The following is a 26,831-nucleotide window of genomic DNA, read 5'->3' as shown; positions in this document are numbered from 1 at the left end:
ATGTCTTCACCGTGGTATATTTTTCAGGAGAGCTTGGCCAGGCTGCAGAGGGCATTTGCTCGGAAGTGGGAGTTCATTTTTATGCAAGCAGAAGCACAAGCAAAGTGAGTCCTTGTGAGTCTTTTGGAAGATTTGTCCAAGTTGTGGCCTTTTGTCCAGAGAGGCACTACAATTAACACTACTTATTATTCATTGTTACGATATTAACAGAGTGGACAAGAAGAGAGACAAGATTGAAAGAAAGATCCTTGATAGTCAGGAGAGAGCATTCTGGGACGTACACAGACCCGTGGTAAGCAAGCGCACCAACGTTGTCTGAATTCATAATCTCAGCCTTTGGAAAGTAAAGAAAGAATGCGGAATGCAGTAACTCTATCACTTGTCCCAAAGTCTTGGTGAATTATTTAAGAAAAGATTGCCACTTTTGTGTGAGATGACTAGAGTTCAATAGTATATTTTTTTAAACTATGCATTTTTCTAACGTGACATTACTTGCTTGCTCATTCTTTGCTTTTGAGGTGCTTGATACTTTCATACACTTGAAAGAAAGAAGACTGCAACAAAGCAGTTTTGCATGGCTTATGATCTACATTTTTCTGGATTGATAGTAAAAGTATTAGTCAAAATGCTGTTCCTCCACTAATTTTTCTTTTTTAAAATTTCCTAATAACCTGCTTTGAATGTCAGCTTTCATGGAAACATTTTAGGTGGCTCAGTTTCAGATCAGCTCATACTTCTAATGATGTAACTGGTCATTGAATCTACATACAATAACTTAGCTGGTTTTCTTATATAGTAATGTTAAACCATGTGAGTCAGAGTAACAAATAACAAATGTCCTTGATTAATACCAGAAAACTTTGTGTAAGGAATTAAACAATGGTTATGAGCATTCATAAGAAAGCATGTCTACTCTCATATAGCATATTTTGATGCTAGGTCTTTGTTTTCTATATATTTCTTTAAACACAGACCTAGAGAATAATATTTACATACTATTATTAAATAACAGGATCACAGCATGAGACAAATCAAGATTCTTTGAGAATATCTTAAAATTTTCCTCTCAACTACCTTTAGAAACAGACCAAAATAGGTCTATTTTCCAAAGGTTTGTATATGTAGCTGTATCTATACCTATATACATATAGTTACAGATATATATTGATATATATTTAAATTTTAGATAGTAATGCAGTTGTTAAATTTCATATGGAATTGTTTTCTTTTGAATTCAAAAAAAAATTAGAATTGAGATTTAACTGTCTTTCCTACTCAAAATTCAGCTTGAGTTTTATTGCTCATGGTGTAAAGAATTGTGAGGCCACATGCATAAGTATTGCAAGGATATGAAGTAGGATTTTTCCTTGCTTGTTTGTTTTAAGCCATCTCTAGAAACTGGTTAATACATTATGTTCACATGTTTCTCCACTTTATGCCCCTGGACATCTGGTGGCCCATCTCTAGCCTAGTTTAACTTTGATGGCCTATATCCTCCTGGCAACCCAAGAGGACTCACTCCATGCCGGCTCCCCTACACTGCCCACATCTATTCTACAGCAAAAACTCATGTTCTCCCAGCATGTCGATTGATCTCACCTCAACACACTCCCCTGCTCCATCCCCCAAGAATTACTCAGCCAGTCCCTTGCCTTCTTTGTGCCCTGTTGGAAGCAGAACCTGTTCACTGTTGTTTTTTGCTCTTACCAGTGTAAGTCAGGCTCCAGTCCTCTGTGTCTCCACAGAGCAAGGAGCACATATGAGTGCTCTCCAAGGGGTCCCCTGCTGTACCCCGCATTAGGCTTTCAATTAGAAAGTCATCCCAAGGAGCACCTGGAGGCAGAAACCACCCTGAAGCCATTAGTTCCATGTCCCTTATTCACTTTGTGGATGCTTATGGGGGCTTTATATCACTTAAAATGAACATGTTATGCAATACTTGGTTATTGTTTATTTTCTAGAGGGAAAAAAATAGAGCTTTTGGTTATCTGTATGCCTCTGAGAATGGAATGCACCTAATCCAACCCTACCTTCATCTATTTATTTTTTACATTACAACTCTGTATCCCATTTAAAAAGAAAAAAAATTTTTGCAGTGATCCCAGGTGCATGTGAAGTGATGACACTTGTCTGGAGGCCATGTCAGACACACAGGTCCTGTCTCGTATCTGGTTTTTAGAGTTCTGGGTCCTTAGTGAGAGTTAATTCAGAGATGATGCTGGCAGGGACATTAGCAGCAAGACGCTCCTATAAGAGCTTATAATGGCTATTTCTGCAGCAAAATGCGTAAGCTATATCTCTATTCATTGGCTGTAGTGTTAACTAAACAATGATAAGAAGAGCTTTCTAAGATAACCATACCTCCAAAAAGTGTCCTTATTTTGGTTTTGAAAAAGTCTTATTACAAAAATATGAACACACTACTACAAGTTTTTAAAGCATAGAAATTAATATTCTCATTAGAATAAAAATCTCTACTCAGATTTCATAGATTCATAACACAATTTATATTTTCCTGGACTGCTTTAGCTTTATTACTATATAAAGTATCTTTGTTTTCAAAAACCAGAAATGAAGTTATCCTATCAGTACTATTTGTTGAATTTTTTTCATTTTATTTCTTCTTGCATAATCCTACTGTTAAACCTTTCCAAAAAATGTAGCAGAGAGCAATTAATCCTTATAAAGCTTTTACTAATTCAAGTAAAGGTGGTGTGCTACATTGCATTTTGTTTGGTTTGCTTTGATTTGATCTGGCTTGATGCTGCCATTTATTTAATGAAAATAGGTTGGAAACCATTAGCCAGAAGTGTAGTAGGGAAGGGGAAATCGCAAAAAGAAGCTCAGAATCTTTAAAGTATACTTAAATTTAATGTAAAATATTATGTTACATGAACTTAGAGATGTAGAAAATATATGCAATGTGATTTAGTTTTTTTTTTTAATGATGTCACTTAACACAGTATACTCATTTTATTGCATTTAATACCTTTATGAAATAAATTTAGCTTCTTTAAGCATGTCCATGTTTACTCCAGAAAAAAAAATTAAGGTCATAACACTGAAAAGGACTCTTCAGTTATCAAGGACTCCAGACAGAATTGCCACACACTAACTACTCAAGATGACAGTAGGGGAAATACACCAAATTGTAGCAAATGTCAAAGATAATTTGGGATTTGGGTTGACTTGTGTATTTAGTGTTTTGATACTTTTATGAAGCCTCTTCAAGGGCTAATGGATTCTTAGTCTATATTAATTGAATTTGAGCAACTAGTTAAATTGAAGTAAAAATTCTGTTTGTCACAGTGCTGAAGGGTTCCATTGATACTAACTTCCTAGTACTTGTTTTAATATTATCAGATCATGGTCTTTTGAAGAGCAGAGAGTTTGTCTGAAATTTTATATACATTTCCTGTAAATCTTTTTTTTTTACTTTGAATAAATTAGTTTGGAGCAGTCTGGTGAAGTGTGTGTGTGTGTGTGTTGTGTGTGTGTATGCACGCACACAAAAATACATTAAAATTTGGAGTTTAAAAGTGTCTGAAGAAGAGGTTATAGATTTGCATAAGAAGTTTAAGGAGTTCCATAAGATTCAAAGTTTTTATAACCTATTGAGTTATATCAGAGTGATTCTGAGGCCCAATAATAGAAAGGAGCAATGAGATTCTTAAAATACAATCACCATGGAGGAAAAAAAAGAAGTCCAGTGGACTGGCCTTTCAAAATAGAATGGTGCTGATGCTCTGGGTCCAAGGGGTGAAGAGCAACCAAACTTGTTCCACACAGCCCTACTGTGGAGCCAGTTTATATCCTTTGCACAGACTTTGTTTTTGTTTTGTTTGTCTGTTACATTTTTTTTAGCTTTATTGAGGTGTAATTGACAAACTAAATTGTAAGATATTTAAATTGTACAATATGGTGATTTTTTTATACTTATTCATTGTGAAAGGATTCCCACCATCGAGTTAACACCGACTGAGAGTTGATCTAAAGAGATGTAGTGTAGGGAATTTAGGCCAATTTAATTCTGGGCACATTCAGATGTGTGCACTGCAAGGTGGAGTTGGCAATATAGAATGAATCACCTTTCCTCTCACCTTGGAAATCCACAGTGACCTGGTGGGAGCACTGAGACAGTACTTCGAGACAGTACTGTGGGGGTACATTATTTATACCACAAACTATAAAGCACAAGACCACAATTATAAATATTCTTGCAGATACACTATGACAGGCACCACCTTGACACATTTTTGTTGGGGGTTGGAGGGGACCTGGTATTTGGTCAAGGTACAGGTCTTTTTAAAATTTTTATTGAAGTATAACATACATACTAGAAATGCAAACCCAAATCACAATGAAATAGCACCTCACACCGGTTAGAATGGCTGTTCTAAAAAGAGAAGAAATAACAAGTGTTGGTGAGGATGTGAAGCAAAAGTAATTCTTGTGCGGTGGGAGTTCTTGGTGGGAATGTAAATTGGCACAACCACTACGGAAACAGTATGGAGGTTTCTCAAAAAATTAAAAATAGGGCTTCCCTGGTGGCACAGTGGTTGAGAATCTGCCTGCCAATGCAGGGGACACAGGTTCGAGCCCTGGTCTGGGAAGATCCCACATGCCGTGGAGCAACTGGGCCCGTGAGCCACAACTACTGAGCCTGCGCGTCTGGAGCCTGTGCTCCGCAACAATAGAGGCCGCGATAGTGAGAGGCCCGCGACCGCGATGAAGAGTGGCCCCCACTTGCCACAACTAGAGAAAGCCCTCGCACAGAAGTGAAGACCCAACACAGCCATAAATTAATTAATTAATTAATTTAAAAAAATTTTTTTAATTAAAATAGAATTCCACTTCTGGGTATTTATACAAAGTATATAAAAACACGGACTTCAAAAGATATATTCACCCTCATGTTCAAAGCAGCATTATTTACAATAGCCAAGACATAGATGTGACCTAAGTGTCCATTGATGGATGAGTGAATTTAAAAAATGTGGGACACAGGCATACCTCAGCGATATTGTAGGTTCAGTTCCCGACCACCACAATAAACAAGTCCTACAAAATTTTGGTTTACTGGTGTATATAAAAGTTGTGTTTACATGATACTGTAGTCTATTAAGTGTTCAGTAGCATTACATCTAAAAAACAATGCCTTAATTTTAAAATACTTTGTTGCTAAAAATTGCTGACCATCATCAGAACCTTCAGCAAGTCATAGTAATAACATCAAAGATCACAGATCACCATAACAAATATAATAATAATGAAAAGGTTTGAAATATTGTGAGAATTACCAAACTGTGACTCAGAGACACAGAGGGAACGAATGCTGGGAAAATGGTGCTGACAGACTTACTTGGGTTGCCACAAATCCCTTCAATTTGTAAAATGATGCAATATCTGCAAAGCACAATAAAGAGAAGTGCGATAAAATGAGGTGTGCCTGTATGTATGTATGTATGTATGTGTTTGTGTATATATTTGTACATACATACACACATATATAATGGAATATTATTCAGCTATAAAAAGAATGAAATCTTGCCATTTGTTACAACGTAGGTGGAACTTGAGGACATTATGCTAAGTGAAATAAGTTAGACAGAGGATGACACATACCATATGAGGTCACTTATATGTAGAATCTGAAAAACTAACTCATCGATACAGAAACAAACAAACTCATACAAACCGATTTGTACAGATTTGCCAGAGCCAGGGGGTTGGGAGGGTGGGAGAAATGGTGTGAAGGGGGTGAAAAGGTACAGACTTCCAGTTATAAAAGAAGTAAGTCCTGGGGATGTAATGTACAGCATGTTGACTATGGTTAATAATACCGAAGTGTATGTTGGAAAGTTGCTAAGACAGTCGATTTAAAAAATATGCATCACAAGGAAAAAAATGTATAACTGTGTGGTGATGGATGTTATCTAGATGATTTATTGTGGTGATCATTTTACAATATATACAAATATTGAATCATTATATTGTACACCTGAAATGAATATAATGTTATATGTCAATTATATCTCAATAATATTTTTTTTTAATTTTTAAATTTTATTTTGGGTCTTTGTTGCTGTGCACGGGCTTTTTCTCTCTAGTTGTGGCGAACGGGGGCTACTCTTCGTTGTGGTGCACGGGCTTCTCATTGCAGTGGCTTCTCTTGTTGCAGAGCACAGGCTCTAGGCATGCAGGCTTCAGTAGTTGCAGCACACGGGCTTCAGTAGTTGTGGCACATGGGCTGAGTAACTCAGCGGCATATGGCATCTTCACGGACCAGGGATCAAACCCGTGTCCCCTTCATTGGCAGGTGGATTCTTAACCACTGCACCACCAGGGAAGTCCTGCTCAACAATAATTTTTTAAAGTATAACATACATACAGAAAAGTACACAAAGCATAAGTGCACAGTGAATTTTCATGAAATGAACACAACCAAGTGACCAGGATCCCAGAGCCCTACTAGTGACCATTCCAGTCACTACTCCCTAGGTCAATGGTAACTTCTCATACCATAGATAAATTTGCCTACTTTTAATCTTTATGTAAATGGAATTATTAATATCACTCTTTTTATATTCAACATCTTCTTTTGAGATTCTTTCATATTATTGCATGTAGTTGTAGTTTGTTTACTCTCATTACTGTATTGGTATTCTATTTTGTGAGAGTAGAGGATTTCATTATATACTGATGTTAAATTAACTTCCACAGTGTTACTACTCCATTATTTTATCCATAATTTTGATATTCAATTTATTATTTTCACTAACTTGTTATGTTCATGATTCAACTTAAGTTACTCCAGACTTTTGTTTATCACACAAAACCATCAACTCAATCTCTTTAATTTAGGTTCAAAAGCAATGCAGACCTAAAAATAAAATAGAAAAACAAGGTGAATGATAGTGTATCATATGGTATTATATATAATAAAAGAGTAATCTTTTGTTATATATAGAACTCATACATCAATGAGAAAATGTCAAAGAAGTAAAAAATGTAATGGAAAACATTTATATTTTTACCTATTAAGTTTGCAAAGAATTTTTAAAAGGTAATATCATAACCATATATTAGCATACAATCTTACCATCTTAGGTCCAAAGGCCCATTTTAATTCTTTGTTTGTTGGGAGAGGCATAAGTAAGTAGATAGGTAGGTAGCTGGATAGATAGGTAGATAGATAGATGATAGATAGGTAGATAGATAGATGATAGATAGGTAGATAGATAGATGATAGGTAGATAGATGATAGGTAGATAGATAGATAGATGATAGATAGATAGATAGATGATAGATAGATAGATAGATAGATAGATAGATAGATAGATAGACAGATAGATAGATATAGATAGATAGATGATAGACAGAAAGATAGAGGGACAGGCAGACATGTGTAGAAAAAAGACTGAAAAGATATATACACAAATATCAACAATAGTTATTTATGAATGTTGAAATTCTATTGATTTTCTTCCTTTTGCTAATCTGTTTTAAAATTAAAATTTAATGAATGTTTAGATATACAGCAAGAAAAATCAATAATAGTTTTAAAAAGTGAATCAGGACTTCCAGTCCAGCATATAAAGAACTTGGAAGTTGTCACTCCTATTCTCACAATAAGAAAAAATGCTGAATAAACTGAAAATCAACAATTTTTTTTAGATTCATCTCAGAATGAGGTCACTGGGCAAAATACTGTTAGTCCCCAAAACTGGAGAGACGGACAGGCAAATACAACTTACCAGAACAGAAGCCCAAAAGCAGAAACCTCTGAGGAACCAATGCTGGGGTAAGAAATCCTAAACTGTAATCAACAAATTGCTGGAAGTTCAGAGTGGACAGACTTGAGCTCAGTCTTAAGGGGACACCACACATTTTTGTGAGTTTTACCTCCAGGAGCTCTACCAGATTCTCACAATGAAGTCTGAAGAAAAATCCCTTTGTACATCTCTCAGGGGAAGGGGAAGAGAAGCTATTTTGAAATACACTCAGGATATTCTCTTCTTCATAACAAGACCTGCCTGTAAGAGAAACTGATCAGGGTTGTACCAGAGCCTAGCCAACATGAGGGAAGGGAAATACCCAACTTCAACCCTGGTCTTACCAAAATGAGGGGGGAAAATTCTGAGAGGAATTTGTAAAGGTCACAGCCCTGGGGCACAGGCTCACTAAAAGATTGAGACCTAATCACAGGACTATAGGATGCTTCCCCTCCCCCTACACCTTACCACAGCATTACCAGAGCCTAAATAACAACAGGGAATTACAAAGGAAAGAACTGCACATCTCAGGCCTTATTTAAGAAGCCTCAGGGAAACCCGAAGACAACTGGGGAGACAAAAACAAGGAAACCAGAAGAAAGTTTGGCCTCTGATACAGCAAAAGAAAACAATAAATACAGCCTACCCCTATCCAGATATACATAAAACCACACAAAAAAACACCTATTTATCTCAGTTTCTTTTACCCAGTATGTTATGTCTGACTTTCAATAAAAAATTGCACATACAGTAAAAGAAAAAAAAAAGCTCAGAGACACATTAAGCATCAGAATCAGACTCAAATATGGCAGAAATGTTGAAATTATCAAACCAAGGACTTGAAACAAGTAAGTATGATGAATGTGCTAATGGAGGAAGTGAACAGCATAAAAGAATAAAGAATAGATGTACAATATAAGCAGAAGCACAGAAACTCTAAGAAAGAATCAAAAGGAAATGTTAGAATAAAAAAATACTGTAACATAAATGAAGAATGCCTTTGATGCGCTCATCAATAGACTGGACATGGCCAAGCAGATGATCAGTGAGCTTGAAGAAATGTCAGTAGAAATTTCCAAAACTCAAGTGCAAAGAGGAAAAAGAGAGTGAAAAAGACAGAATATCCAAGAGCTGTGAAATAATTACTAAAGGTGTAACATACATGTAATAGGAATACCAGAAAGAGAAAGGAAGAGAAGAAATATCTGAAGCAGTGATGACCAATAGTTTCCAAAAATTAATACCAAACTGAGAACTGGAAGCTCAGAGAATACCAACCAGAGTAAATATCAAAAAATCTAAACCTAAGCATATCACATTCAAACTGCAGAAAATGAAGACAAAGTGAAAATCTTGAAAGAAGACAGAGGAGCAAGATTAACAACTGCATCAGACTTCTCTTGAGAAATCATGCAAGCAAGAGAGAAGAGTGAAATATTTTGTGTTGAAAGAAAAAAAAAAAACACCTTAGAATTCTATATCCAGCAAAATTATCCTCTGTCATTGCAGGAGAAATGAAGACTTTCTCAGACAAACAAAAAATGAGAGAATTTGTCATCAGGAGACTTTTATCTTGCAAGAAATGCAGAAAGAATGTCTTCAGAAAGAAAGAAATGACATAGGTCAGAAACTCAGATCTATTTTTTATTCTTAATTAAAAATAGTTCAAATAATAATAGCAACAGTGTATTCTGTGATTATAGATTAAGGGTAAGTGGAATGAATGACAGCAGTGTTATAAGGTACAGAAGGGAGAAGGAATTGGGAATAATCTATTATAAGGTACTTGAATGGAGTAGTATTGTGTGATTTGAAAGAGTAGTTGGATTAGATGTAAATGTATATTGCAAACCCAAGGGCAACCACTAAGAAAAGTTTAAAATGAAGTACAATTGATATGTTAAGAGAGGAGGAAAAAAATGGAATTGTAAAAATTCTCAATCGAAAACATAGAGGGCAGAAAAATAAAGAAAAGAAAAAGAAACTGAGTAATGGTGACAAATGTCAATAGAAAACAATAAAAAATATGGTAGATATTAATCCAGCTATAAAAACTATCACTTTAAACAGCAGTGGCCTAAATATACCAATTAAAAGGCAGAGATTGTCAGAGTGAATAAAAAAGACCTAATTATATATTAAGAAACTCACCTTAAATATAAAGACAGAGGTACAGACTAAAAGTAAAGTAAAGCAATGGAGAAAGTAAAGGGATGCTAACACTTGTCAAAAGATAGGTGGAGTAGCTATATTAATTTCAGATGAAGCCAGCTCCAGAGCAAGGAAAATTATCAGAGATGTGGAGCATTACATAATGTGGAGCATTATGTAATGATAAAGAAATCAATTATTCATGAAGACATAATGTGTCAAATTATGACTTAATGTATGTGCACAACAGAGCATCAAAATATGAGACAAAAACTGATAAGAACTGCAAGGAGACACAGATGAATACACCATTATAGTTGTAGTCTTCAACACACCTCTGTCAGCAGTTGACCAATCTAGCAGGCAGAAAATCAGTAAGGACATAATTGAACTGAAGAGCACCATCAATCAACTGGATTTAATTGATATCATAAAGTACTTCATCCAGTAACAGTGGAATACACCTTCTCCTCAAATTCCCATGGAACACGCTAAGAGAGACCACATTCTGGGCCACAAAACACACCTTACTAAATTTAAAAGGTTTTTAATAGAAATTATATGAAGTATTCCCAGACCACAGTGGAATCAAACTAGATATCAATAACAGAAACATAGATGGAAAACCACAAAATACTTAGAGTTAAGCAACACACTTCTAAATAACGTATGGGTCAAAAAGATGTTTCAAGAATAATTTTAAGATATTTCAAACTAAATAAAAATACATGTTATCCAAATTTGTGGATGCAGTGAAAGCTGTGCTTGGAAATTTATACATATATGCATTGATGCATATGTTACAAAAATCTAAAATCAATAATCTAAACTTTTATGTTAGAAAACTAGATAAACAAGGGCAAATTAAATCCAATTAAGCAGAAGAAAAGAAATAAGAATTAGAGCAGAAATTAATGAAATTGAAAACAGAAAACTGATAGAGAAATACAATCTGATAGAGAGCTGGTTGTTGGAAAAAATCAGTAAAGTTGATGAACCTCTAGTCAGAGAGCAGACACAAATTACTAATATCAGAAATAAAAGAGGGACCATTACTACTGATCCCATGGACATTAAAATAAGAAAGGAATATTGTAAACAACTCTATGCCCACAAATATGAAAACATACAAGAAATGGACAAACTTTTTGAAAGGCACAATCTACCAAAACTCACCAAGAAAACAGTTAATATAAATATGCCTACATGTATAAATGAATAGGCCTGTATCTATTATTAAAGATAACAGTCTATTCAACTAAAGAAATTGAATCTATAAGAAATAACCTTCCAAAATAGAAAGCAACGGCCCAGATTAGTTCACTGATGAATTCTAGCAAACATTTACAGGAGAAATTATACCAATTCTTTACAATTTTTCCTGAAAATAGCAGAGGGGCTACTTCCTAACTCAAGCTACGAATCCAGCATTACCTTAATACTCAAACCTAACAAAGTCATTGCAAGAAAGGCAAACAATTTCTCTCATGAACATAGGTGCAAAAATTTTCAATGAAGTATGAGTATATCACATCCAACAATGTATAAAAAGAAGTATATGCCACAACCAAGTGGGATTTATTCCAGGTATACAAGGCTAGTTCAACATTCCATAGGCAACAGGCTAAAAATCATATGCTCATATCAATTTGACAAAATCCAACACCCATTCAAAGATAAAATTTTTCAGCAAACTAGGAATAGAGGGGAACTTCCTCAACTTGATAAAGCACATCTACCAAAACCCTACAGCTAACATCATACTTAACGGTGAAATACTAGATGATTTCCCTCTGAGTTCAGGAACAAGGCAAGATGTTCCCTCTCACCACTCCTATTCAACATCTTACTGAAGGTCCTAGCTAATATAATGACAAGAAAAGGAAACTGAACATACATAGATTGGGAAGGAAGAAATAAAACTGTCTTTGTTCACAGATGACATGATGGTCTATGTAGAAAATCCCAAGGAGTCAACAACCACAGCAACAAAACTCCTAGAATTAATAAGTAATAATAATAAAGTTGCAGGATATAAGGTTAATACACAAAAGTCAACTGATTTCTTATATATTAGCAATGAACAATTGGAATTTGAATTTAAAAACACAATACCATTTCATTAGCGTTTAACAAAATGTTAAATGCTGTTAGATATAGATATAAGTCTAACAAAATATGCACAAGATTTATATGGGGAAAAGCACTGAAAGAATTTCAATATTTGCTGTAAGAAATTTTAAAAGTCAAAATAAATGGAGGGATATTCCATGAATGGAGATAGGAAGACTTAATATTGTCAAGATGTTAGTTCTTCAATATTAGATATATAGATTTAACACAATCCAAATCAAAATCCCAGCAAATTATTTTGTGGATATTGACAAACTAATCCTAAAGTTTATGGAAAGGACAAATGACACAGAATAACACAATACTGAAAGAGAACAACAAAGTCAGAGGACTAATACTATCTGACTTCAAGACTTACTATAAAAGCTACTGTAATCAAAACAGTATAGTACTGTTAAGAAAATAGGCAAATACATCAGTTGAATAGAATAGAGAGCCCAGAAATAGACCCACACAAATATAGTCAACTTATATTTGACAAAGGAGCAAAACAACTCAATGGAGAAAGGATAGTCTTCCCAACAAATAGTGCTGGAACAACTGAAGATCCACATTCAAAAAAAGAGGAAGAAAATGAACCTAGACACAGACCTTACACCTTTTTAAAAAATTACCTCAAAATGGATCATTCACCTAAATGTAAAATGTTAAACTAAAAATTCTTAGAAAATAACATAGGAGAAAATCTAGATGACCTTTGGTTTGGTGATATGTTTTTAGATTCAACACCAAAGGCATGAAATAAAAAAGTGATGTCAGTTTATTAAAATTAAAACTTTTGGCTCTGTGAAAGACACTGTTAAGAAAATGAGAAGACAAACCACAGACTGGGAGCATAATATCAAAACAAATAACTGAAAATGGACTAGTATCCAGAATACACAAAGAATTCTTAAAGCTCAACAGTGAGAAACAACCAATTAAGAATGGACAGAAGATCTGAATAGACACCTCACCAAAGAAGATATACAGATGACAAATAAGTATATGAAAAGATGTTCAACATCATATATCATTAGGACATTTCAAAGTAAAACAATGAAGATACCACAACACGCCTATTAGAATGGTCAAAATCCAAAACACAAACAACACCAAATGCTGGTGAGAATGTGGAGCAAAAGGAACTCTCATTCATTGCTGGTGGGAATGCAAAATGGTATAGCCACTTTGGAAGACAGTTTAGCAGTTTCCTACAAAACTAAACATACTCTTACCATGTGATACAGCATTCATACTCCATGGTATTTACCCAAATGAGTTGAAAACTATTGTCTATACACAAACCTGCACATTAATGCTTATAGAAGCTTCATTCATAATTGTCAAGACTTAGAAGCAACCAAGATGTTCTTCAATAGGAGACTGTGCTACATTTATACAGTTAAATATTTTTCAGCAATAAAAAGAAATGAGCTATCAAGCCACAAAAAGACATGGAGGAACCTTAAATTCATAGTGCAAAGCTAAAGAAGCCAATCTGAAAAGGCTATACAATTCCAACTCTGTGACATCCTAGAAAAGGCAAAATTATAGAGACAGGAAAAATATCAGTGGTTTTTAGATTTTGCGAGAGAGGCAAGGTAGAGCATAGGACATTTTAGGGGCAGTGAAACTATTCTATAGGATACTGTAAAGGTAGATACATATCATTATACATATGTCAAAGCTCATAGAATTTACAACACAAAAAGTGAACCCTAATGTTACCTATGTACTTTAGTTAATAATAATGTATCAATACTGGCTCATCAATTATAACAAATGTGCTACACTGATGTAAGATGTTACTAATAGGGGAAACTAGAGGTGGGGCAATTCTCTGTACTTTCTGTCCAATTTTTCTGTAAACCTAAAACTGCTCAAAGAAGTCTATTTTTTTAAAAAGCTTAGATTTTTTAAAAAGTGAAACAGAGAGCATATCACAGGAGGAGTAATGAGCCCAACAAAATCTCTGACCACAAGGACACACCAGTGTCATATGGTATCAGCAGATAAAAATAAATTTTATTTGCATAATATCAACCAGGTCCATCCTTGCAGAAAATTTGCGGGTCCTTTCGTTGTGTGTCTTTGTACACTCTATAGTCATGACCTTGAAATAGAATATAATGAAGCCTACTTATTGGTCTTCTGTTTTATTCAGTGTGCTTGTTTTTATTTTCCTTTTGTGGTAGATACATTATTGACACAGAGTGGTAAAAAGCAGAGTCCCCAAAAATGGCTTGCAGACATTTTTTTTTTTTTAAATCTCTTTGAAGGATCAAGCTAATGCTGCATATGAGACATATTTTTCTCCCAATACTATTGTGTTGGGAAATTCTGCCAATGGTTTCTCCTGGATGGGAATAAATACATTCAAAATACTACTTCAGAGACTGAGAAAAATTCAAAATTCTGTTTCTCAAGGATTAGATGTACTACTGTAATAGGTATACCTCACATGTTATTTTGAGGCATGACCATACATTAAATGTGCACCTTAAACAAACAAGTACACCATAAGATTTCATTGCCCCTGTGGAGTACACTTTTCTAAATATACTAGTAATAGGAGAGTTGTTTAGCAAGAAAAAATGTAATAAAGTAAAAGCATTAAATTTCTTTGATTTTCATTGAAAAAATATATGCGTTTCTTTATTGACTCATTCATTTAGTGTATCTTTCAATCAACATTTATAGAAGTGTGCTGCACTAAAAGCTAAAAACACAAAGATGAATAAAACACTGTCACTGTGATTGAGGAACTCTAGCCTGGGGAAGAATGAATGGAGACTTAGATGGACAATTATCATGTAGATACTATGATGAGATTTATAATAGAGCTATGAATACAGTGACCTGGAAAGTACAGGGATGACTGGAGTAATTAGTTATGATTATCCCTAGAAAAAAAGACTTAAGGGAACAGGAATCTTTTTCTTATATATGAAAGGCTGTCAAATATAAGGGGCGGGGGTGACCTAAATATGCTGAATGAAAACGGTATGGTATATGCCAGTGATTATAAAGTAACTTTATTTTAGGCTCCCATTTTCTGCTTTAAATTCACTCTATGATGCTAGTTCTTCCCACGGACCTGGTCACAAACCTCTATGGGCCCATGATGTCTTTGGTCACTCTCTTGTGAAACATTCTATAATTACAGTAAATCCCCAAACATAGTATTGATTAAATATGCAGTTGCAAGGCATAATCAAACTGCATACCTAATTTAAGAGTGAGGCTTCTTTTTTCCAAGGTTCTACACATGGAAAAGTGGGCAGTTGTTGGTTTCTTCTGTCTTTTCCCATCTAGCATATTTACTTCTTGTTCCCATCCCATGGTTTCTGATATGTCCAGAGATAGAATGGAAGGGGCTGGAGAAGTTGGGACCAGCAGTCTTCTTGCCTGCTGTGATAATTGAGCTTTGGTGCTCCCTGGGTTGGGCAGAAGTGCGAAGCCACCATTCTCTTGTGGGTGCTTCTCTAGGCCTTCGGCTGACCACATCCCTATCTCTGGGAATTTCTCCCTTGCAGCTGTCTTTGATTAGGGAGAATGGATCTCTAGTTTGGCTAGTTACATAATTTTTCCTCATCCCCTAGGGATCCAGTAATATCTATTGCTTTTCTTTGCTGTCGCTTCACCCCTCCAGGAAGCCCTCTTGGAAAGGAACCTGAGAAGACCCATGCCAGCTAACTCTCATCTGGATTACCACTGGCCCTCTAGAAGCCTATATTCGTTGTCCCAGCGAGCCCTAGGAGTAATTCACTTCCCAAACTTCGCTCTCTATTTTGCTGCTACAGGCTCATTCATCAGCCGCTTGCATTCCTTGTCTTGATATGGTGCCATCACCAATCAACTGTGTCCCTCACAGTGAAGGAGACACATCATTAAAAGCCCTTCTCTCCTGGCTTGGACAGAGAGGAAGCAAAACTTACAGAAGACTTCTCTCCTATAGTCCCGTCCTCATTTCTGACTCCTGATTCTGCCCACTCAACCCCAGAGTCAGCAAGGGATTTAAGAATCATCTATTGCACTACTTAGTACGTCCAGTCCAATGTTGATAGAACTGGTGAGAACAGACAAGCTTACCTTATTCTTATTCTCAGGAGTAAAGGGTTTATTTACTGTTCTACCATCAACTATGATGCTGGCAGAAGGATTTTCACACATCAGTGAGAGGGTTAAGGATTGTCTGCTTCTTGGCCTTCTGTTTGAATTTTCTATCACTTGCATAAAATGTGACTTAGCTGAAACTTCCACTTTCAAAATCCTACTACATTTGGAAGTTACTGAGAGCATATCTATCTATTTAGATCAAGTTCAAATTTTGCTTTCATTAATTCTGCAAATTAAAAAAGTAAACTATAGCTATATTCTATAAATACAAAAAAAGTATATCATGTGTATTATCCAGGCAGGAAAAAAAAGGTTAGCTACACGCAATCAAAATTTAGTCTATGCCACAAGACAATGAAACAGCATGTATATAATTTAAGGGAGTAGAGACTGTACTTAGGCAATTTGTCTTCCATGTACAGTGGAAATATAGAAACTCTCAGGTATAAATTAAACTTACTCTATTACCCAAATCACTTTATTAAGGAAAAAAATAATCTTACTTGAGAACTTCCTCCAACTGACCAAAGGTAAATCCAATAAATAATTAAAATATGTGAAAGTCATAATCCAAAAGACTGGTGGTAAACAATGGAAATCATTTACATTTTTATTAAGTATGCAATAAATAAAACCTCATGATAGTGGTAGAATAGATAGCTCTGAAATGAATAGAGGTATATTTATGTTCTTGGTATATAATAAAAAAGCTCTTGGTAGAAAACATCACACGTTAGTGAGAATGAGATAGATTAGTCAACAGATGCTCTCAAAAGAAGCTATTCTGAGGAAAAAACAATTTCTTGCCCTATTCTCCACATTAAAACACATTGAAAATTGATTTAAAAGCAATTCTTTTTTAGAAAGGAAAAAGAAGAAGCAAAGAAAGAAAAGTAAGAAATCTATAGAAAAAAAGAAAAAATCCTATTCAAAAATAGAGGTTTAGGGACTTCCTTGGTGGCACAGTGGTTGAGAATCTGCCTGCCACTGCAGGAGATGCCAGTTCGATCCCTGGTCCAGGAAGATCCCACATACCGCTGTGCACCGAAGCCCGTGCACCACAACTACTGAGCCTGTGCTCTAGAGCCCACGTGCCACAACTACTAAGCCCTTGCACTGCAACTACTGAAGCCCACATGCCTAGAGCCCATGCTCCACCACAAGAGAAGCTACCACAATGAGAAGCCCACGCACCACAATGAGGAGTAGCCCCCGCTCACCGCAACTAGAGAGAAAACCCGTGCGCAGCAATGAAGACCCAATGCAGCCAAAAACAAACAAACAAACAAACAAAATAAAAAGCAAAAATAGAGGTTTACATTTAGCTAATGTTAGGATAGGGGAAACTTTACACGCCTAAAGACAGCAGAAGAAATCATGAAGATAAGTGTCAAATTTAACTTAAAAATTAGTTTTTATGTTTAAAAATATAATTAAAAGGAAAATAGACAATCTTTGAAAACTATCAGTGTTAGCAATGTATAAAATAACTATACAATTCAGGCTTAACCTGACAATTTACAATAGAAAATATATAACTGGCTATTAAAAAAATTTTTTTTTAAGTTTAACCTTTCTAGTCATAAAAATGCAAATTAAAACAAAGAGGTGCCACTTGTCTTCAATCCATTTCATTTAAAATTTTTAAAATAAATCATGTGTAATCCTGGCGAAAGTAGTAGGGAGATAAGTGCTCCTAAAGCTGTGGTAGATGGGTGCATTGGTATTACCTTCTGAAAATAATTCAACAATATGAATACAAAGTTAAAATATTTTGCACAAGTAAGTTATCTTATCTGAAGTCATGCAGAGAAAGTGGAGTGGTTAAACATACAAGGATAGATAAAAATCTAAACTATAAATATTATACTTATGTTATAATAAATATTTAACAAGAAGGGATGGTTAAATAAGATGTGCCCACAAGGTGAGATATATCACTGTTCACAATGAGAGTTTCAAAGAGTTTTAAAGATGTGGAGAAAGCCTATGCTGAAATATGAAATGAAATTCTCTGTATATAAAATTATATGTAATATGATCCCAATTTTGTTAAAAAATAGACACCTAGAGAAACAGGTAGAGAAGGAATATTCCAAATATTGATTGTAGTTATTCTGGGATATTTGATATCATAGGTAATTCTAACTTCTACAGGGAGTGTGTCACATTTATACTCTGAAAAATTATAAAAGATAAAATATTCTTAGACCCTGTTAACTGACTCCTATCATCCAGGTGAAAGGAAGGCGTGTTTCTGCCATGCTCTGAAATGACCAAAACACACCTGGAGTATGGTATCCCATCCCAGACACTGCATTCTCAAGGGTAATGTGTAGAAATGCTGACTATCTTTTGAGCAGGGTGAGCAGAAAAATGAGGGTAGCGGGTAAGGCATGGGATAAGATGTATGAGAATAAGTGAGAGGATCTGAGAACTTGAGCTTAGGATAGAGAAGCTAGATGCTATTACTCATCTGTTTTCAAGTGCTTGAGCAGCTGTTATCAGAAAAAGGTGTGGCATTTGTCTTACTGTGATTTGGATAAAGGAGGCAGATTTTGTCAGAATGAAGAATGTTCCCATCTGTTTAATTGTCCCATGATGACATCACAGAACAGAGAGGTCTCTGTCTTTTGAATAGTCCAGGGTTGTGGCATAAGGGTCACCCCTCCTGGGTCACTGCTTGGGCCTCCATGCCTAAGATTCAGTGCTCCTCATTAGGAGAAGGTGCAATGGGAGAGTTATTGATGAAAGGACTTCAGACTGAAACTGGAAAGCATCACATTCCAACAAACTTAATGAAAAGAGACAGAACATAGTGTTCTTTCATCAATTCAGATTTTAAATTTGGCACATATCAGATTATATATGATAGTAAGCTCACTAAGAATAAAGGAGCAAGAGAGAGGAAAAGAGCTTGAGGTTTAAATTCTTGTTGTTGTATTATCAACAGTGATTGATAATTGATTGCACATTTCGCCCATGACCAAAGTCTGTTATTTTGCATGGGAAATTATTACCTGATATTCTTTTAGCCAATTATTTGGAATTTAGTAAGACCAGGGTGTGGTTTTCACCCATGTGAAAGCAATCATCTAAACTGTCTCTATTCTGTTTAACCTCAAAGATGGAGATGTGATGTTTCTCTGAAGTAACTACAGAAAGAAGGTTAGATGCATTCCCACAGAGAATATGATTGAATTTTTTAATATGCTCCATAATGAGCATGGATTGTCACATATTTTCCATTTCTAAAATAGATAAAGTGCTTTGAAATTTGATGTACATTAAGAGACTGCTCCCTTTTCCTATCAGTTTAAAAATGGGATTGATTTTTGCAAACATACTGTTTTTCCGGCTGTGAGGAGTGGTGGTAAATTTTCAAATAATTCCCATCATTGGCTTCATTAACTTAGATATTGGGGATGTTGATAGTTTTAGTATTAATGTGGACCAAGAAGTTACATCTTGTGTTTGAGAGAGTGTTTTCATCATAAAAATAATACAGTTTTTGTTATAATTATTTCATGTTTGGCTATCTTGAGGAAAACAATCCTCTAAAAATGTCTCTATTCCACCATGGTAATTTCTGATGAGACTATTTTTTACTTGCTACATTAAGAGAAGTGATGGCAAATTGGATACGGATACATTCTCCAAGGCAGACAATATTTTCTCCAGAGGAAATATATTTAGTATCATTTTTCTGAGAAATCCTGGTTTAGAAACCTCGTAAAACATACAAGTTGTTATATTATTTATTCATATGATGTCTTACATTTTATCTCGTCTTTTTAAAATACCTAAAAACATGCTAGAAAAAAGTTATGTGATTGTGAGGTTACTCTCAGCAACCTTCATTAATGTTCGATATTTAACCACACTTACGAGGGTAACTACTTATAATCTAGGTAACCTAAAACTGGTCTTTTCCTTCATCAGATCTCAAGTTCCTGAAAAGTGCCACTGAAAGCAACAAAAGCCCCCAGAGATCCCTAAGACCGAATGATTTTTTTGTGTTCCTTAGAGACAGGGGAAGGTGATGTTTACATTGATGATACCCTTTTTTGTCTTGGTTGGTTCTTTTTTTTTTTTTTTTTTTAATTTTATTTATTTATTTATGGCTGTGTTGGGTCTTCGTTTCTGTGCGAGGGCTTCCTCCAGTTGCGGCGAGCGGGGGCCACTCTTCATCGCGGTGCGCGGGCCTCTCACTGTCGCGGCCTCTCTTGTCGCGGAGCGCAGGCTCCAGACGCGCGGGCCCAGCAGTTGTGGCTCGCGGGCCCGGTTGCTCCGCGGCATGTGGGATCCTCCCAGACCAGGGCTCGAACCCGTGTCTCCTGCATTGGCAGGCAGATTCTCAACCACTGCGCCACCAGGGAAGCCCTCTTGGTTGGTTCTTTAGCTTCCTCGGATTGTGAGGAAGGAGAGTGAGGTCCTGCATACTTAGGCACTGCCCCCGTCACCCCCTCCCCCCCCCCCCCCCCCCCACACACACACACACAGGCAGCACTGGGAGAACGAATAGCTCAGTCTTCCCGATGTTGGGAAAGAAGGTGGCTATAGGTAATAACAGCACCCAGAGAGCATTCACTGGGTGCAAGGCACTGTTCTCGGTACTTTATATAAATTTGTTCACCCAGCCTTCACAACAACCACAGGGAGCATTATCTTCTCTTTGCCAGTGAGGACTCTCAGGCACAAAACACTTAAGTTACACAAAGTCCCGCAAGTGGTAAGTGGGGAGCCAGTACTGAACAGGTGATCTTGCTCCAGGGCTCACGCTCTTCATCACGACACCTTACAAAGGGCCCGTCTACGAAGCTAGTGTTGGCATGTCATATGATTGCTTATAAGTTTTCTTTTGAATCCGTGTATTACTCCTGTAGGGGAGGGAGAATAATTTTCTCTCTACTCTCTGAGTTCCTAGCTGAACCCTCTGATAAAAGGCAGATGAACAAGAAGAAAAAAACAAACAGAAATCTATTAACATGCGTGCCTCATATAGACGTGGAAGATACCCAGGAGAAATGCGTAGCTCCCATGAGTTACACAGAGGTGGCTTAGAATTCAGGATTAAATACCATCTTAATAGGGAAGGGGGAGAAGGATGTAGGCCTGTGAGAGAAGAATCAATGGTTTTTCGGAAAGATGACCGGTCCCTTAGAAGAACAGATGGAGGAGGTATAGACAGAGTTTGTCTGGGTGTGGTGTTGACTTCTAGTCTCTTCTCTGATAAGAATCAATCTTCCTCAGTTGAATCCCAGGGAGGGGATTAATGGCAATTGAGTTTCTTTTGGAGGATCTGTCTTTAGACAAATAAGGGGAGTTGAGAGAAAGCTACTTTAAATGCTGTAGCTCAAAATAATCAATATGCCAAAGCAACATATTTGGGGGTGGCCTGTTCTACTATCCTTCACTCCTTTAGGTCGGCATTAATTTTTAGCCCCATTTCATAGATAAGGCAACTGAAGTTCAGATACCGAGTTTTCTTTTGTTTTCCCCTAGGACATGTTCTCCTTTAGGAGGAGCCAGGAATGAACCTTGGTCTTCTGAATTACATTCCAGTGCTTCTTCCCCTAACTCGGCTGCCTCTCAAAGCCAGGCCCTGAGGCTAACATGACAGTTCCTGAAGGAAAGCAATTAGGATGAGTTAGAACTTATAATAAACCAAGGAAAAGGAAAGGTATAACTTTTTCAATGAAACAATCTTAATTAAAGGCAAAGTAGATTAAATCTTTTAAAGAGACATGCCTGTCTAGAAATCTCACACCACCGAGTACAATTACACTCAAAATCTAGAGTGAAGGAGAAGAGAGAAAACAAGGAGTATTATCTTTGGATACTAGAGAGTCCCAGCACAGCAAGGAAATGGATGATGAGATAACACAGATTTTAAAAATGGGACAAAGGCATCATCCAGGTTGGAGATCTCACCTTCTACACCAGGATGTTTTGATTTTAGTATGTTTTAATATCTAGTAAGTCTCATCTCCCCAACCTCCATTGTGCTTCTCACTCAGTGCTCTTCATTTTAGGTTTTTCCTAGTTATTTTTCCATTTGGATTTTGGAACCAATTGTCTAACATCAGAAAAACAAAAAAACTTTTTGGCATTTTAATTGGATTTGCTAAATTTATGTAAAACTTGGGAGAACTGACTTCTTTATGAAGTTGAGTTATCCTGTCCATTTGACATATTTACTTGTGTGTCTTTCAGGAGCATCTTTAATTTTCCTCATGCAGCCTTTTACACATTTCTTGTTAGGTTTCTTTCTTTTTATTTTGTTTTTAATTTTTAATTTTTTATTGATGTAGCATTATTATAACATTATATGTTTCATGTGTACAACATTATATTTCAACTTCTGTATACATGATAGTACTCACCACCCCCCCAAAGTTTAGTTTCCATCTGTCACTGTACAGTTGACCCCCTTTACAATTTTGCCATCCCCCCCGCCCCTTCCCCTCTAATACCTGCTATTCTGTTCTCTGTAGCTACATGTTTGTTTTTATTTGGTTTGGTTTGTTCATTTGTTTTGGTTTTTTTGTTTTGTGTTTTAGGTTCCACATATGAGTGAAGTCATACGGTATTTGTCTTTCTCTGTTGGACTTATTTCACTTAGCATAATACTTTCAAGGTCCATTCGTGTTGTCTCAAATGGCAAGATTTTTTTATCTTTTTTATGGCTTCTTCATTCATTCATTCATGAGTACTTGGCTTATTTCCATATCTTAGCTATTTTAAATAATGCTGCAATAAGTGCTGGGGGGCAAATTTCTTTTCTAATTACTGTTTTCGTATTCTTTGGATAAATACACATAGGTAGAATAGCTAGACCATATGGCAGTTCTATTCTGAATTTTTTGAGGAATCTCCATGATGGTTTCCATAGTGGCTGCACCAATTTACATTCCCACCTATAATGTATGAGGGTTCTATTTTCTCCACATGCTCTTCAACACTTGTTATTTTTTGCCTTCTCGATAATAAATATTCTAATGGGTGTGAGGTGATATCCTATTGTGGTTTTGATTTGCATTTCCCTAATAATGAGTGATGTTGAATATCCTTTCATGAACCTGTTGGCCATCTGTATGTCTTCTTTGGAAAAAATGTCTGTTCAAATCCTCTGTCCATTTTTTAATCAAGTTGTCAGGTTTTTTGGGGTTTTTTTTGATGTTGAATTGTATGAGCTCTCTGTATATTTTGAATATTAACTTCTTATTGGATATATAATTTGAAAATATCATCTCCCATTTGGTAGGCTGTCTTCTTGTTTGGTTGATGGTTTACTTTGCTGTACAGAAACTTTTTTATTTGATGTAGTTTCATTTTTTATTTTTGCTATTGTTTACCTTGCCTGAGGGGACATATGTAGAAAGGTTTCTAAGTCAAATGTTTTCTTCCAGGAGTTTTATAGTTTCATGTCTTACTTTCAAGTTTTTCATCAATTTTCAGTTGATTTTTGTGTATAGTGTAAGAGAATAGTCTATTTTCATTCTCTTGCCTGTGGCTGTCCAGCTTTCCCAACACCATTATTAAAGAGACTGGCCTTCTCCATTGTATGTTCTTTGCTCCTTTGTTGTGAATTAACTGTTCATATATGTGTGGGTTTATTTCTGGGTTCTTGATTCTGTCTCATTGATTTGTGTGCCCATTTTTCTGCCAATACCATGCTGTTTTGATTACTATGGCTTTGTAGTATAATTTGAAATCAAGGTATGTGATACCTGTAGCTTTACTCAGGATTGCTCTGGCTATTGGGAAGCTTTTCTAATTCCATGTAAATTTTAAGAATTTTTTGGTTCTTTTTCTGTGAAAAATTGTCATTGGGATTTTGATAGCATTTACATTGAATCTGTAGGTTGCTTTAGGCAATATGGATATTTTAACAATGCTAATTCTTCTAACCCATAAGCGTGGACTATTTTTCCATTTCTTTGTGTCTTAAATTTCTTTCAGCAATGGTCTTATAGTTTTTAGTGTAGAGGTCTCCCTGATTAAATTTATTCCTAGGTATTTTGTTCTTTTTGCTGCTACTGTGAATAAGATTGTTTTCTTAATTTCTCTTTCTGCTTGTTAGTTGTTAGTGTATAGAAATGCAGCAGACTTTGTATATTGATTTTGTACCGAGAAATACTTGTTTATTGTTTCTAATAGGTTTGTGGTAGAGTCTCTAGGGTTTTCTGTGTCTAAAATCATGTCATCCACAAATAGTGACAGTTTACTTCTTCCTTTCCAATTTGGATGCTATTTATTTATTTATTTATCTATCTATCTATATCATCTATTTATTTATTTATTTTTGTGCCTAAGTGCTCTGGCTAGGACTTCTATTACTGTGTTGAATAAGAGTGGTAAGAGTGGGCATCCTTGTATTGTTCCTGATCTTAGAGGGATAGTTTTCAGTTTTTCACCACTGAGTATAAAATTAGCTGTGGGTTCATCATGTATGGTCTTTATTATGTTTAGGAAAGTTCCTTCCATCCCCATTTTATTGAGAGTTTTTATCATAAATGGTTGTCAAATGCTTTCTACATCTATTGAGATGATCAAATGATTTTTATCTTTCATTTTGTTAACGTGGTGTTTAACATTGATTGATTTGCAGATATTGATTCATTCTTTCATTGCTGGGATAAATTCCACTTGATCATGGTGTGTGATCCTTTTAATTTACTGTCGTATTTCTTTGCTAATATATTGAGGACTTTTGCATCTGTGTTCGTCAGACATATTGGCCTGTAATTTTCTTTTTTTGTGTTGTCCTTTGCCTAGGTTTGGTATCAGGGTAATGTTGGCCTTGTAAAATGTTATCAAGTATTCCTTCCTCTTCAGTTTTTTTGGAAGAATTTTAGAAGGATAAGTATTAAATCTTTGAATATTTGCTAGAATTCACCTGTGAAGCCATCTGGTCCTGGGCTTTTGTTTTTTGGGAGACCTTTGATTACTGATTCAATCTCCTTACTAGTGATCAGTTTACTCAGATTTTCTCTTTCCTCATGATTCAGTCTTGGAAGGTTGTATGAGGCTAAAAATTTCTATTTCTTCTAGGTTGTCTAATTTGTTGGCATATAGCTGTCCGTAGTATTGTGTTGGCCAAAAAGTTCATTTAGGTTTTTCTGTAACATCTTACCTGAACGAACTTTTTGGCCAATCTAATATTTTCTTATACTCCTGTGTATTTCTTTGGTATCTGTTAATTCCCCTCTTTCATTTCTTTTTCTTTTTTTTTTCTTTTTGGCTGTGTTGGGTCTTCATTGCTCTGTGTGGGCTTTCTCTAGTCGTGGCAAGTGGGAGCTACTCTTCATTGCGGTACACGGGCTTCTCATTGCAGTGGCTTCTCTTGTTGCAGAGCACAGGCTCCAGGTGCATGGTCTTCAGTAGCTGTGGCATGTAGGCTCAGTAGTTGTGGTGCATGGGCTCTAGAATGCAGGCTCAGCAGCTGTGGCATGCAGGCTTATTAGTAGATCTGTGGTATCTTCCCGGACCAGGGATCGAACCCATGTCCCCTGCATTGGCAGGTGGATTCTTAACCACTGTGCACCAGGGAAGTCCCTCCTCTTTCATTTCTGATTTTATTCATCTGAACTTTCTCTCTCTCTTTTTGTTTTTAGTGAGTCTAACTAAAGGTTGGTCAGTTTATCTTTTCAAAGAACCAGGTTAGTTTCATTGATCTTTTTCTATTATCTTTTTAGTCTCTTTTTAATTTATTTCCACTCCGATTCTTTTTTTATTTCCTTCATCCTACTGAGGCTTCATTTGGGCTTCATTTATTCTTCTTTTTATTGCTTCTTTAGATATAAAATTAGATTGTTTATTTGAGATTTTTCTTTTTCCTTGAGGTTGGCATGTATTGCTATACACTTCCCTCTTAGTATTGCTTTTGCTGCATCACATACATATTGGTATATTGTATTTTCATTTTCATTTGTCTTCACGTATTTTTTTAATTTCTTTTTTGATTTCTTCATTGACCCAGTAGTTATTCAGTAGTATGTTGTTTTGTCTCCACATATTTGTGACTTTCCCAGCTTTCTTCTTTTGGTTGATTCTAGTTTCATACCACTGTGGTCAGAAAAGAGGCTTGATAGAATTTTAGTCTTCTTAAATTTATCGAGATTTGTTTTATGTCCCAACATATGGTCTATCCTTGAGAATATAAATGTGCACTTGAGAAGAATGTGTATTCTGCTGCATTTGGATGGAATCCTCTGTGTAAATCTATAAAAGTTCCTTTGATCTAATGTTCCATTTAAAGCTGCTGTTTCTTTGTTGACTTTCTGTCTGGATGACCTATCCACTGGTATAAGTGAGGCTTTAAAGTCCCCTAATATTATTGTGTTGCTGTCAGTTTCCCCCTTGAGGTCTGTTAATAATTGCTTTAGATATTTTGGTGCTCTTTTTATAGGTTCATATATGTTAATAACTATTGTGTCTTCTCGATGAATTGTCTCCTTTATTATTATATACCGTTCAGTTTTGTCTCTTGTTACCTTTTCTGACTTGAAGCCTATTTTGTCTGATATGAGTATGGCTGCACCCACTTTCTTTTGGCTGCCATTTGCTTGTCTTATTGTCCATCCTTCACTTTGAGCCTATATTTGCCTTTAGAGCTGAGATGAGTCTCCTGGAGGCAGCGTATAGTTGAGTCTTATTTTTAATCCA

The 26,831-nt window shown here is 35.8% G+C and overlaps 1 protein-coding gene across 9 annotated transcripts in view; it reads left to right on the top strand.

Moving 5' to 3' along the window:
* Positions 1-26,831, top strand: part of RGS7 (regulator of G protein signaling 7) — a 588,042-nt gene that overhangs the window by 493,722 nt on the left and 67,489 nt on the right. For all 9 annotated transcript variants that reach the window (XM_068541654.1, XM_068541660.1, XM_068541659.1 and 6 more), the window contains 2 exons: positions 28-104; positions 211-292. In XM_068541654.1, coding sequence (XP_068397755.1) covers positions 28-104; positions 211-292 — 159 coding nt within the window. The remainder of the gene's footprint in view (positions 1-27; positions 105-210; positions 293-26,831) is intronic.

The sequence above is a fragment of the Eschrichtius robustus genome, chromosome 3 (assembly GCF_028021215.1).
Source record: "Eschrichtius robustus isolate mEscRob2 chromosome 3, mEscRob2.pri, whole genome shotgun sequence".
Lineage (NCBI taxonomy): Eukaryota > Metazoa > Chordata > Mammalia > Artiodactyla > Eschrichtiidae > Eschrichtius > Eschrichtius robustus.
This window is presented reverse-complemented; position numbering and strand designations above follow the sequence as displayed.